Raw genomic sequence first — 15,221 nt, forward strand, 5'->3', positions numbered from 1 at the left:
GTTTTCTTCCAGGATTGCCCTGTATTTGGTTCCTTGCTTTTTCCCATCAACTTTGACCAGATTCACTGACCCTGCTGAAGAAAAGCATACCTACAGCATGATGCTGTCGCCAACATGTGTTGTCAGGGATGTTCAGTGTTAGGTTTCCACAGCACATATTGTTTTACATTTAGCACAAAGTTCTACTTTGGTGTCATCTGGCCAAAGGACATTCCTCCACATGCCATATGGGCAACCCAGTAAGCATAATGGAATAAGGTCCTTTGGTCATATAAGATCAAGCTAGAACTTTTGGGGCTAAATGCAAAATGCCTTGAAAACAACATCCCCACCATAAAAAATGGTGATGGCAGCATCATCTTGTGGAGATGCTTTTCTTCAGCAGGGACAAGGAAGCTAGTCAGGGTTGATGGAAAGATGGATGGAGCTAAATACAGGACAATCCTGGAGGAAAACCTGTTAGGCTACATGCCCGTGATCAGGAATAGCAGCGTTTTCGACGCAACGCACTTGTGTTCAAAATGCTGCGTTGTACAGTACAAGCACAGTGGATGGGAGTTCTATAAATCCCATACCCACTGTGTTTCTATTTGACGCTGTGTAAATTCACCAGCGGCGTGGATTTACGAGCCTCAGCATGTCAATTTCCACAATAGATATATATTGGATGCAGTAAATCCACATTATTCAATGAAAACATTTACCTGTGTGATTAGAACGCAGCACTTCGGACGCAGCGAAAATATGCTGCGTCCAAAGCGTCACTCTTCATGATCATTGGAATGTAGCCTTAGAGGCTGCAAAAGACTTGAGACTGGGGCATAGGTTCACCTTCCAGCAGGACAACAACCCAAAACATACTGCCAGAGCTACAGCGGAATGGTATAGATGAAAACATATTCATGCGTGTGACTGGCCCAGTCACAGTCCAGACCTAAATCTCACTGAGAACCTATGGCAAGACTTGATAATTACTATAGATATAAAACTTGTCATTCAGATGTGAATAAATGATGACATTTTTTGAACAACAGGAATCCAAATCTGTAAACGTTTCGGTATATACAATAGACCTTCATTAGTACACTTAGTTTTGCCCAGGAAGAATTCTTGATCCAGAGGAACAGCGCAAAGTTAGGCAAACTGTATCCACTGCTGCAGAGAGAGAAGCTGCCTGTTTTTCAACATTGTTGATGCTGTTCACAGACATTCTTCATCCAATCTCACTACCATAGTTGGCAAAGAAGAAAGGGCAAAAATGTCACCCCTAGATGTGCAAAGCTGGTAGAGAAGATATGCCCCAAAATACTTAAAGCAGTAGTTGCAGTGAACGGTGGTTCTAAAAAGTATTGACTCAGGAGGGCTGAATACAAATGCATGTCATAATTTTCAGATTTATATTTTTAAACTATTCAGAAAACCATTTGTGTTGGCATGTCACATATAGTTCTAGTAAAATACATTTAAGTTTGTGGGTCTAATGTGAAAAAATTGTGGAAAAGTTAATGGGATATGAATACTTTTTCAAGGCACTATATCTTTACAAGATATTTTTTTAAGTCTAGTTGGAGCAGGTCCACTCTGAAAATTCACTCAAAAAACACTCAAAGAAATGAAGATATTATTCCTATGTAAAAAAAAGGCATGATGTGCATTATGTTCCGGCCTTTTGAGCGTCTATTAGCCAATTTGAGGTTTTCAAAAAGTGCCAAGCTGTTACAAGAAGTGAACTGATCATTCTTCAGAAGAAAAAGCAAAAGGTGGTGAGGTATAGTCAATCAAAAAAAAAATCTAACATCTAACGTGAATACCATAACGTAGAACTAAATTTTATTTAAACCATTTAAAATTGTATCACAGACAAAAATTGTCAAAAATAGCAACCAGCCGGTCCAGTAAAAATATGGTGGATATTGACACTAGGCCCTATCAGTCCTTAGTAAACCCTAGAGAATAGCAGAACAGTGACAAGCATGTTACATGCAGAGGGGTGCAATGCTAGTACTGATAGAAAATATCATATACCACCCATACATGCTCATACAGGACCTTACTAGGACCAACTGCACATGAGTATCAAGCAGGCAAAACAGCGGTCATACATACAGTCCAATGTATAATATAAATGCTTTATTAAATATATAATATAATAAACAATGTGACAGGTACAAGGGTATAGCAGGGGGACATATGCATGCTCAAACAACCGCAAATAAATAAAAAGGGCTAGAGGGACCACAGGTTACTGCATCTAAAACATTCCTTTTACATGATGAAATATCATATAATGACATAGCCACTGAAGATAGGGCAAGTGCCATACAAATCAGTAGTATAACCCAACAATAGCGGTTATATATACAACAATAGAGGGTCAGTACCTAAAAGATGCAGGAAGTGAGGGTCCTTCAGCCCACCCCAGGAGGGTTTATGGCCCCGAAAACACCCATGACCCCCACTTTTTATGCTCTTGGGCGGAGGCGCAACATTGCGTACAAGCTAGGGTGCCAATCTCCGCTGTTAGGAAGGGTGTACTAGGGTGTATTAGGGCCTGAGAGGGCCTAGTGTCAATATCCACCATATTTTTACTGAACCGGCTGGTTACTATTTTTGACAATTTTTGTCCGTGATACAGTTTTAAATGGTTTAAATACAATTTAGCTTTATGTTATGGTATTCATGTCTGATAATTCTTCAGGTGTTTGTCACTTGGACGACACTCCATGCTTACAGTACAAATCAATAAAAAAGCTAAACATGCCCATAAGATGCCTGGGCATCTTTTGGAGCATTTTGTAAGTGTTTTCGCTCAGAAGATAAGTACAAGTGCCTTCTGCAGAAACAAAACCCTTTCACACATATTAAACAGATTTTTATTTGCAGAAATGTTGGCAACAAATTTGCTTATTAGTTTACAACCTTTGCTTCCTTTCTGGTCCATATGTTTTTATAGTGGACCAAAAAATATAATTTTTGTATTTTTGCCTTTTTTAACTTAGAACATAGGATTTTATAAAAATAGATTACTGCAATATGCAATATAGACAACATGAAAATTAGTCATAATGAATGAAAAAAAAGCGAAAATATAGATGAAAAATTATGAAAATTAACAAATCCAAAGCACTGATAAAATAACAGATGAAACTAGATGTTCATGTGGTTGATTTTCACTTTTTATATAGAATCGTAGCCTGCTGTGTGAACTTTCTGTTATGTAAATTCTACATTAAACCCTCCTAAGCCGTCCATATGGGCATAGAGATAAGTTGAATGAAATGATACCTTGATATCTGCGATCTGATGTTTTATTTCAGAGAAAGCCACATTTTTCTTAATACTTAAATAAGTGGCAAAGATCTATGGGCGAGACGTAGATCTCAGAGAGTGTTTGCTTTCAGAGTTTTTTTAAATGAAAGGGGGCATTACCAGTGTTAGACATGTAATAACTGACAGCCCGCTAACCTTTTATGTAAAATAAGCTCTGGAGGCAGATTTTTAAAAGCGTACATATAAAAAAATGTAGATTTTTCTGGAATAAGACATTGGATCACAGATATCAAGGTATCATTTTATTCAGCATTCCATGGCCTACATGGTCATATAGACTGCTTAGGAGGGGTGATCCTACTGACAGATTCCATTTAACCCTTTACATCAAGCTTGCAGGAGGCAGAGTATAAAACTGGAAACAGAATGAATTGCTTTAAATAATATCAAACAAAATGAGGAATCTCAGGCTTGAGAAATTGTAAGAATGACCTTTTCACATAACAAAATCTAAAAAACAAAGATCCTAATTGTTTCAAATACAGTTATATAAGTTCAATAGTTTAATCTTCCTTGATCTTCCATGAAATCCTCAGACTGAAGTAAAATCCGCAGAATGAAGTAAACTTTCTTGGACTCTGTGATCACCAGCACAGGCAGAACTATTTGTCCCAAAGCCGATTTCTTAATCAGAACAAAGCTCTGTACTCCTCAGCGGTTTCCTTGAGACGAGAACAGATAGAACTCTAGGGACAGCTGGAGTTTAGTCACTGGGCCTCCTTATTAGATTGCTGGATCATGGCCACTACTGCTATCCTTCTGTACCACTGCTCTGCTTTCATCTGGTACTTTTTCCTCACTTACGCTCTTTTAACAGTCAGAGCAACAGAACAGCCAGCTGGAGTTTTCTTATATGGTGGGCAATGGAAATACTTAACAGTACTTAACGTGGTAAGTGTTTTGTTTCATTAACATTCTTTAACTTCAAGCATCAAATTTAATATTGCTTCCATTAAAGGCTAGAGAATAAATTCACTTTTTGTTTGTCAAGTATTATTGCAATTTTTAAAATTTCATTATTAGGAAAAGTTAAAAGAATATTTAGTGAAGAGTCAGCATGCCTGTTGCTAGACTATGTCCTATGCAGATAAATGGAAAAAATGTGGATATCACCCGCACTGCTGTAACATTAATGATCCAGGCAAATAGATGATGACACCATAGTCAGCGCATCTATCCCTCTTTTGTGCTCACTTAAACAGTCACTGCTCACAATTAAATATGAAGCTTTGCATGCGGACCAGGTGGAGATGGAGTAAGACATAACACAGGAGATTGTAGCCAGCCCAGCCTCATCTCATCTGCTCAGCACGGATTGGGTAACTATGAGGAGATGGACATGTGGGAGGGGAAAGAGGATGAACAGGAGCTAGTGGCTAGTGCAACAGAAGCTAGTAACCATACATCCTTTGACCTGTCACTACTACAAGGATGGGCTGAGGATGGGAATGAGGAAGAAGAGAGGGAGGGGGAAGAGGAGATAGAGCGTCGTCATCATGGTGGAGACATCAAAGTGTTTGCTGTATTGAGCTTGGCACATATGGCCAAGTTTACTTTATGTACCACTGCCTTTCCCGTGACCCTCGCGTTACCTTCATCTTTACCAAAAAAAAGAGTACTGGTTGTTCCCCCTGATAGACCCATGCTACAAGGAGAACTTTGCATCTCTTTTTCTTGAGTTAGAAAGGTCATCTAAAATAGTGCTATACCAGAAGGTCATTGTGGAAAATATGTTGAAAAAATTCCCATCAGACAATGCTAGTGGCAGGGCACAAGCTTCCTTGCCCAACCAAGGAGAGGCCAGGGAGACACACAGCAGAGGCAGGAGTACACTGTCAAAGGTATATGACAATTTTATGACACCTGCCCAATGTCCAGGGCCTGATGACCAAGTATTTTTGACAAGGAGGGAAAAGTTTTAAAAGATGGTCAAGCAATGCCTGGCATACTCCCTACTTCCTTTGTGACTTACAACTATTGGGTCTCAAGGCTGGACACCTGGTATGAACTGTTCCTCTATGACTTGGAGGTGTTGTGCTGCTCTGCCGATAGCGTCTTGTCTGAGCAGGTTTTTAGTTCCTCCGGAGGGATCATAACATAGAGGTGCTTTTGCCTATCAATTGAGAATGCTGACAGTCTCACTCTCATAAAAATGAACAAAGCCTGGATTTGCCTATACTTTTCCTCATCACCAGATGACGGCAGCTCATAATGTGTTGTTAATATTCAACATTTGAATGATACCTGCAAGTTGTTGCCTTTCAGGGGTCTATGGATGACCATCCTTCTAATGTTTGACCTGGCTTTGCACTTTCTGGATTGTATAAGTGCATCAACTACACTTTCAAAATATTTACATTCCAATATGTTTTATGTATTCAGTGAGTCATCCATAGAGCTTAACATGGTTATTAATGTATTACGGTGGTAAGTTAAACATCACAGTCAAAAAGACTTCTTGATCAGATTGCTCATCCATAGAGTAATGCAGGCTTTCTGTCACATTTTTGTGGTAACAGTGTAAAAAAGTTTAAAAATTTGGCTAGGTTACATTTCTTACCCATACACTATTCTTTGGTCTGGGTTACATTTCTTTGATATTTAGCACTCCAAAAAAAGCATTAAAAAATTTCTTGCACATACACTATTCTGTGGTCTGGGATACATATTTGTCATATATAACACTTGAAAAAATCGTTAACAAATTTGCTGGGTTAAATTTCACAGTCATAGAGTATTACGTGGTCTTGGGTACATTTCTATGATATATAACACTCTCAAAAAATGTTAAAAATTTTTACTGGGGTAACTTTCTCACCAAAACACTATTTTGTATTCTGGGGTACCTTTTTTACGATATACAAAACTCCAAAAAAAGCATTACATATTTTTACTGTGCTAAATTTCTTACTCATACAGTGTTCCATCTTCTGGGACAAATTTCATTGTTATGTAACGCTCCAAAAGCTTGTTCCAAATTTATTCATATTATATTGCTAACTCATAGACTATTCCGTGGTCTAGAGTACATTTTATTGGTATATAACCCTCAAAAAAACTTGTTTCAAAATGTATCGGTATTATACTGCTCTTCCAAAGGGTGTTATGTCTTCTTGGGTGCATTTTGGGAGTATCTAAACATCCAAAAAATTGTTCAAAATTTTGTCAGTACTGTATTATATTGCTCATCCATAGAGTATTACATGTTCTTGAGTACATTTCGGTGGTATCTAACCCTCAAAAAAATTGTTACAACTTTTGTCAGTATTACATTGCTCATGAATAGAATATTATGTGTTCTTGGGTACAATTCGGTGGTATCGAACCATCCAAAAAATTGTTCACAAATTTATCTATATTATATTGCTCACCCATACACTATTACATGTTCTTGGATACATTTTGTTGCTTTATAACCCAAAACAAATTGTTTAAAAATGTATCAATATTATATTGCTCATCCATAGGGTATTACGTGTTTTTGGGTACATTTTGTTGGTAAATAAACCTCCAAAAACTTGTTTAAAAATTTATCCGTACTATATTTCTCATTCATAAAGTATTACATCTTATTGGATGCATTTTGGTGGTATCTAGCCCTCCAAAAAATTGTTCAAAAAATTTTCAGTGTTATATTGTTGATCCATGGAGTATTTAATGTTCTTGGGTAGATTTAGGTGGTATCTAACCCTTTAAAAAATTGTTCACAAATGTATCTGTATTATATTGTTCACCCACACACTAGTATGTGTTCTTTGGTCAATTTTGTTGCTATATAACCCTCAAGAAACTTGTTTAAAAAATTTTCAGTATCATATTTCTCATCCATAGACTTTTATTAAAAAAGTAAAAAAAAGGTTATTTACATATTCTTGGGCAGATTTCAGTGGTATATCAGTCTCAAAAAACTAGTAAAAAAACATACAAAAACTTGGTAAAAATGTTTTGGTATTATATTGCTTCAATTATGTCTTCTTGGGTGAAATTTATTGCTATAAAATAATCAAAAGACTTATATATTCTTGAGTAGATTTTGATGGAATATAACCCTCAAAAAATTTGTTTAAAAATTTATCGGTATTATATTGCTCATCCATAGACTTTTAGTAAAAATGTTAAAAAAGTATTTTACATATTCTTGGGTAGATTTCAGTGGTATATAAGCCTCAAAAAACTACCGTATTTTTCGGACTATAAGACGCACCATACTATAAGATGCACCCTAATTTTCAGAAGGAAAATTGGTGAAAAAAATAATAATGTTTCAAATGGGGGTCCATCTTACAGTCCGAATTCAGCTTACCTGGGAAGGGATCCGGCACAGGTGGAGGAGTGGTCACAGGGGTCATTCAGTGGTCCAGGCTCGTGCGGTGGTGGCTCTGTGCTGGGGCAGGTTGGTTGTGCTTGAGCAGCTGGGCTGTACTGGGGCAGGTGGGCTGTGCTGGGGCAGCTGCGCTGGGGCTGGGGCAGCTGGGCTTTGCTGGGGCTGGGGCAGCTGGGCTGTGCTGGGGCAGCTTTGCTGGGGCTGGGGCAGCTGTGCTGTGCTGGGGCTGGGGTAGCTGTGCTGTGCTGGGGCTGGAGCAGCTGTGCTGTGCTGGGGCAGGTGGGCTCTGTTGGGTAAGGGTGGCGGCTCTTTGTGCTCCGGTGCAGGGGCGGCGGCCAGCAAGGGATGTGCGGGGGCCTCCGGGCTTGGAGGAAATGCCGGCGGAGCCGCCGCCCCTGCACCGGAGCACAGAGAGCCACTACCCCTGCACCGGAGCACAGCCCGCTGCCACCACCGCACTACAGAGCCCCACGGCACCTGCACCAGCCTCCAGCCATGATCGGAGGTTAGTATATTGCGACCATAAGACGCACCCCCCACTTTCCCCAAAATTTTTTGGGGAAAAAAGTGCGTCTTATGGTCCGAAAAATACGGTAGTTCAAAATGTTATCGGTATTATATTGCTCACCCATAGACTATTCCGTGGTCTGGAGTACATTTCCTTGATATGTAACCCTGAAAAGTGCATAGCCTTTATGAGTCTAGGAGTACCTATATATGACAATTTGAGCAGAATGTGTATGAGGCCCTCCTTTATGTCTAATACATGTTGTATCTGAGTCCCTAATTTTTGGCAATTCTTGCCTCCTTCATAAATGAAACTGAAATTTACTATTTTTTTAATGAAAAAAACAATTTTGTTTTATTTTACATTACATGTTTTTTTAAAAACCTTTTTAAATTTGGTCTTATATACAGTACAAGTCATTTTACAGGAAAGAAAATGATTCTTAACTTTTTTTTCCCTGTAAAATGCAATTTCTCGTCGGTTTGGAATGATTTATTGTCACTCCTTAAAATTGAGTAAAAATGTGGCACCATTGTTCTCAGCAGGGATCTGAGAGTCAGAGATGCTTCCAGGGGTCTTCCCCATGCTGTTCTCCTTCCATTCAGCCCTTTTCACTGTCCCCTAGATCTCCTTGTAGGATCTGCTGGAAAAAAGCTCTGCTTTCCAATTAACTCCCATTATGCTCGTTACTCGAAACGTGCATACGAGTATTAGGAATTACTTGGTTTGAAGAACGAGCACCCAAGCATTTTAGCGCTCGCTTACCTCTAGTTATTTTTTCATATCACAATCTGTATTAAAATTTTAGAATAGAAACCTTATAGGATCCGATTAGAATAGACCATCAGTATTTGATTCTCAGGGATTCAACCTGTTCATCCTCTGCTCATCATGTTAAACAAATTTGAACAGAGACACAATGGCTCATTTACATGGTACTTCAGCTCAGTCCCACTCATTTGTTAAATAGATAACTGTCTAATTTTTTTTTACACATAATCATGTAAATGTTTAGAAGGAAATTGAAATAGATACAATTTTCTAAACATTTCTGTAAAAGTTTATCATTTTTTATAGGTTCTGCAGAGTTTATTCTATGCTGTGACTGTTCTGACGGATCTGCTCTTTCCAGTAAGAGGGATTAAGTTAGTGAAGTGTATTACCTATTGCAGAGACCTTCTCTTCTCGGTTCTGGCTTTTCCGGCAGCAACCGTAAGTGTCAATCTTATAAAATGTACAGTGATCCCTTCATGGCATTAGCGTCAGTGTTAATCTTAATGTAGCTATCAGTACTTCTTTATTGATACATTGATGTGCCATTCAGAGTCTCCTCTTCAAGTGCTCAAACTTATAGGGTAACTGTCATTTTATAAAAGTTTTTACACATTATAGAAGTTGCATAGTGTTTCATCAGTGAAGGTCCAAGTACTTAGACCCCCGGTCAAAACATCACTATGAAGTCCGCAGTGCTTGTGTAAGCTGTGTGCACAGAGCACTCAAAGAGCTGTGTACGCACCCATTGACTTACAAATTACCCTGTACACCTCTCTGTGCACGCAACTCAAGAAGGAGTTATAGACTTCAGAGTGGTGTTTTGACCTATCAGTGAGGGTCTTAGGTCCCTCAGAAACACTATACAGTGCCTATAATAAAACTTTTATCAAATGATAGCTACACTTTAAAGGGCATCTGCCAGTAGGATCAACCCTTCTAATCCATCTATATGAGCACGCATGCCATAGAAAGTTGAATAAAATGATACTTTGATATCTATAATCCGATGTTTTATTCCAGTGAAAGCCACATTTTTTTTAATGTGTAAGTAAGCTGTTAAGATCTATGGGCCGGACATAGATCTCCCTGATAATTTGCCTGCAGAGCTAATTTTAATTAAAAGGTGGCATTACCAGTGACATGTAGATCAGGAGAGCAGAGAGTGGCCACTAATTATTTCACACTGGTAACTCCCTCTTTCATTTAAAAAGGTCATTGGAGGGAGATTCTCTCGAAAATCAGTGTCCAGCCCATAGATCTTAAAAGCTCATTTACATATAAAAAACATGGATTTCTCTAGTATAAGACCTCGGATTGCAGATATCAAGGCATCATTTTATTCAGCTTCCTATGTCTTACATGTCCATAGAGGTGACTTAGGAAGGTTGATCCTACTTACAGATTAAAGATAAGAATTACTGCACTATGGGCATACAAACATGCATACACCAGTGCACATATTCTACTGCAACTATATAACTAGCTTACATGATATGTGATATTGTTTCACTGTTTTTTTTTTTGGAAGCATGACTGGGAGGCCTGAGATATGCTGTGCAGAGAAGTCACTTGCCAAAAAGTGATTGGGCCTGCCTTTAAAGGAAATACAATTGTTTTGGCAAGTAGGGCCTGGTTAGTATTCTACATAGTAGATAGTGACCTAGCAAGAGATCTTGGCCTGACAGAGATCTGTTATGTAGGAGGTGGGCCTTTGAGTGTTTTATGTGGGCTTCTGCTTGACCGATGAGTTCTGAAATACTTCATCAGCCGACATAGGGCCGTGGGAATTACTCAGCTTGGGACGGCAACCGGAGGGTGGTAAGAGGGCTGTACTCAAACCAGAATGAATGTTTTACTTTTTTTATTTATTTTATTCACTTATATAGTACCACTACCCGGGACTTTACAAACATAATCATCACTGTTCCATTTGGGTTCATAATCTAAATTTATTTATCCCTATCAGTATGTCGTTGGATAGTGAGAGAAAAGCGGAGGACTCAGAGGAAACCCTGGTAAACACAAGGAGAACATACAAACTCATTGCAGATATTATCCTTGGTCGGATAGGAACCCAGAAACCCAGTGCTGCAAAGCGACAGTACTAACCACTGAGCCACTATAGTCTTGTCATGTAGAAGGGTTAAGAAATTTCCTTTTGGTTGAAAAAACTGCAGGAAGGTCCGATTGCCCTGTAGACTTGAGATGTAGCTGAGTAGTACAGAATGCATGGTCTGAGCATCTTGAGGAGTGATTGTCTATTGGATGTAGCTCTGATGTAATGTGGGGTAGACGAAGATCTTGGAGATTAAATCCTTGAGATAGAGAATGATGACAAAGAGATGAAACACAACACAGAGAACTGTGCAGTTGAAACAAACTCATGTAGACTAAACCCTTGGAAATGTAGATACAGTGACACACGGAGATTTGAGCCCTAGAGAGTGCGGGTTGAAGAGACAGAGGGTTTGTGTGAATGACTGACTCCTGAAATTTGTCAGGAACTGGAAGCATCGAGTGAGACTGTGTGAAACAGCACAATGTTGGTGTGGTCTCTGTGATAGAAATAGAGATTAAAGCGAGAGAAATGCATTTATTGTTCTATGAATGTTCAGGGATTTTTTTTGTCTTGGAACATTCAAGGATAATCCCTTGTTTGAGCACTGAAACCATTTCACATATTGTGCCTACTATAGTGATAGTAATGGATATGCATGGAGTTCTACTGTGTTTGCTGTTTTGTTTAGTAAAGTTAAACTATCTGAATTTATTTGGCCCACAAATGACTTAATTTGAAGGCAACCTTTAGATAACCAAATTTTGCAAGTGTCCAGTTAATTATTATTGACTGAAAGGAATGCAAATAATTTGGTTTAATTCTGGAATATGATTAATGTGAACCATGACAATCCAGTGGCCAGCGTAATTGTGTTCAGAAGACACATGTTGCATGAAGACATGGCATATCACACCCCAAACTTTCTGATAACACTGAAAACTAGATAACTAAAAGGAACACACATGGATACTGCTTTAAAGTGGAGGAATTTGGCCACATCCATCTTTATTAAAGGTTATATCAAAACCACACTTTTAGGATATGTTTCCACGGTCCGTAATCGCAGCGCTTTGGACGCAGCTCCATCCAAAGGGCGGCAGGCTTTTGTACTCGCGATGATTTCGCATGTGTTCATTGAACCATGATGAATCCTATACATAGACTGTAAGCAGATCACTATTGACAGCGGCATCAGAGGGGATAAATGCCCACGATCAGCGCTAGGACCGATCATCGGCGTTACTGCAGGGTGTCAGCTATGATGTATATATGACATTCGCTGATGATTTTGCCAACTCTACTATTGAGCCAGCATGACCTTTGCGCCATACAAGTGTGGCAGTTTGCAGGAAAGAACTTCCTGCTGTGCCATAGATGTACGGTGTATGAAAGGGTTAAATGCATGTGTGAAAAATTGAAAATGTAGCTGGTCAAGAAAGGGGATAAATGACCTGATCTTGAATTGGTTGTCATTTGCACAAACCATGTTGCACTATCTATGCAAACTACATATGTGGTCAAAATTGTTGGTACCCCTCATACCCCAGCTGTTTCAAAACTGCAAATCCCCATAGAACCATGAATGGCTGAGAGTAAAACATTGGACTATTCTGAAGTAGCTTTCTATGAGTCCTGACCTAAATCTTATTGAGCATCTTTGGAAACAGCTGAAACATGCTGTCTGGAAAAGGCAACCTTCAAACACGAGACAACTGGAGCAACTTGCTCTTGAGGAGTGGGCCAAAATAGCTGTCGAGAGGTGCAGAAGTCTCATTGACAGTTACAGGAATCGTTTGATTGCAGTGATTGCCTCAAAAGGTTGTGCAACAAAATATTAAGTTAAGGGTACCATCATTTCTGTCCAGGCCTATTTCATGAGTTTTATTTTTATTTTTTTAAATTCTGTGGAAGCATGGTTGAAAAGCAATGTCTGACTTTCATTTGTTCATTTTCATAAATTTTTGATTTATTATTACTTTTGTCAGATTCAAGTTATTTCTGTCACCATTGTGGGTTTTTCTGTCAATAAACGAGGGGTACCAACAATTTTGACCACGTATGTATACGGTATAGGAAGAAAATGTGTGCCTCAACTATAGCTGCCTCTGGAAGTAAATAACTAGAAAATGAAAAAAAAACTGCACATTTTTATCTTTTACAGATTTAGGGCTCATTCAGCCATCAGTTGTATCCATGTTTCTCAATAATAAAATTAGAACCTACTATATTCGATGGGGGTTGACAATGAACAGTTAATATTTTTGACACCTACAACTGACCAAGATATTATATAAAATAATACTACAAAGCAATGGTCTCCACATTGTACCTCTCCAGCTGTTCAAAAACTACAACTTTTAGGTTCTCTGGGGACATGCAGTTTTGAAACAGCTCGGAAAGCATCTAGAAAGCCACAAGCTGGACACCACTGCTTTATGGTAAGTGATGTATATACTGAATTTTACTGTAAAACACCTCATTCACTATTTTTCTTTCATTACAGTTTGTGTTTCTGTCGTTTTGGGCTTTGTATTCCTATGACAGACAGTTGGTTTACCCTGAGGGTCTAGATAAAGTCATTCCACAATGGCTTAATCATGCTGTGGTAAGTAAACAATTCTACATTTTTTCCCGTTCCCACCAAGTAAAATTGAAAATGTAATTCATACGGAGTCATATGTAGAATAACATGACCGAGGTCGGTTGGTTTTGGTGCTCACTCCACCCTACTAATAAACATTACATTTTTCAAGGAATCTATCTTAACTTTTAAAACTGTATAGTGATGTTCTGTACCTGGAAGAATTAGAAAGCGGCAGAAGATATGATCACTTGTAAACATAACAAATAACACTACTGGTCTTACCCTAGATAGGAGGCAGCCGTAAAACTGATCAATTGCCCAGTGATTTTTTTCCAATAGTAGCACCATTCTTGACCATGGATTGTGCCTGGTATTAAAGCTCATGCCCAGTCATGTGCATGAGGTTGAGCTGCACTTCCACACGCAGCTTGTGTGCACGTGTTGCTGGTTCTGGAACAAATTCTGGATAGCCCCTTTATATGATTTAGTAATGATTTACAGTTTATATAATACAATGGCCATATTACGTAAAAAATACAGTAAAAGTTTCAGATAGGTATGAAAACATGCTGCAAAGTGAGAATGCTTTCTAAAATAGAGATGCTGAAGGTTTATTTTTTTTACTCAAATAACAAAGGGCCAAGTGAATGAACATTTAAATTTAAATAGCATTTAAATTTATCGAGACCTGGGTTATTAATAAGTTAATTGAATTAGGACAGATCACATCTTCATTTCCTTAAGTGTATTGCTTTATCTTGTTTCACTCCCTCATATGAGCTTTTACTCTTCACACTTTGTCTTCTTTATCCATCAACCTGCTGAACGAGGTTCAGAGACCTTTTTTGGGCTTATTTCTGACAACCATTAAAGGGTGTGCAGCCCGAAGTGCTCTTGGAAGATAGAAGCAGAAGATTTTGTGGCTCATAATTTTACAAAAGTGCAGATTTTGTCAGGTGCATTGTGAAAAATGTCCGTTCTTTACAAGGATGGAAAAGAAAGCAGTGAACTAAAACTAATTTTACATCTGAAAGCACTTGTTATTTTAGCTTCAATCTTTTTAATTTCTCTACACTAGATAAACACTATCACAAGTCCAGGATATTCAGATTTAATGGAGAGTACTTGTGTCTATCTTTTAAATAGATATCTTTTACCAAGACAAATGAGTGCGTATTTTCTACAGCTATATCTCCATATTGTGACACTCAGAGAAATCTTTTCAAGTGAATAAGTACTACAATGCAAATGGAAGATGAAGTTCTGCTTTCGATGGCTGTGAATATTCAGTTAGTGATATAAACAAGACAATTGGGATTTTGTATATGAATATTCATCTATGTAAGAGAAATAACTGAAAGGGATGTTAATGTGCATTATATAAATCTCCATCACAGCCCTACCTACGGCCAAAATATCCTATGAGATATGAATACTTTTAATGAGGTCGGTGGAGGTTCACCCATAAGACCCGATGCGCAGGAGGTGTAAAACAGACATTTTCCATCAAATGTCTGTCATGCTCGCCATGTCTGTCATGTCCGCCATGTCTGTTTTGCCTCATGACCCCTGGAGCGGTGTGCACGCGCATCTCATGTCTGCTATCCTGCATGTTCCCTAGAGCAGTGTGCACACTCACCTC

At 38.6% G+C, this 15,221-nt stretch overlaps 1 protein-coding gene across 1 annotated transcript in view; it reads left to right on the forward strand.

The window, feature by feature from the left end:
- Nucleotides 1–3,892: 3,892 nt before the first annotated feature.
- The window catches only part of ADTRP (androgen dependent TFPI regulating protein), a 76,790-nt gene continuing 65,461 nt past the window's right edge, over nucleotides 3,893–15,221 (forward strand). Inside the window, exons 1-3 of the mRNA XM_073589979.1 lie at nucleotides 3,893–4,221; nucleotides 9,240–9,374; nucleotides 13,499–13,600. Of these exons, the coding sequence (XP_073446080.1) occupies nucleotides 4,069–4,221; nucleotides 9,240–9,374; nucleotides 13,499–13,600 (390 nt within the window). The 5' untranslated portion in view covers nucleotides 3,893–4,068. The remainder of the gene's footprint in view (nucleotides 4,222–9,239; nucleotides 9,375–13,498; nucleotides 13,601–15,221) is intronic.

This window comes from Dendrobates tinctorius, unplaced genomic scaffold, assembly GCF_039654945.1.
Source record: "Dendrobates tinctorius isolate UK_male_01 unplaced genomic scaffold, ASM3965494v1 ptg000115l, whole genome shotgun sequence".
NCBI lineage: Eukaryota > Metazoa > Chordata > Amphibia > Anura > Dendrobatidae > Dendrobates > Dendrobates tinctorius.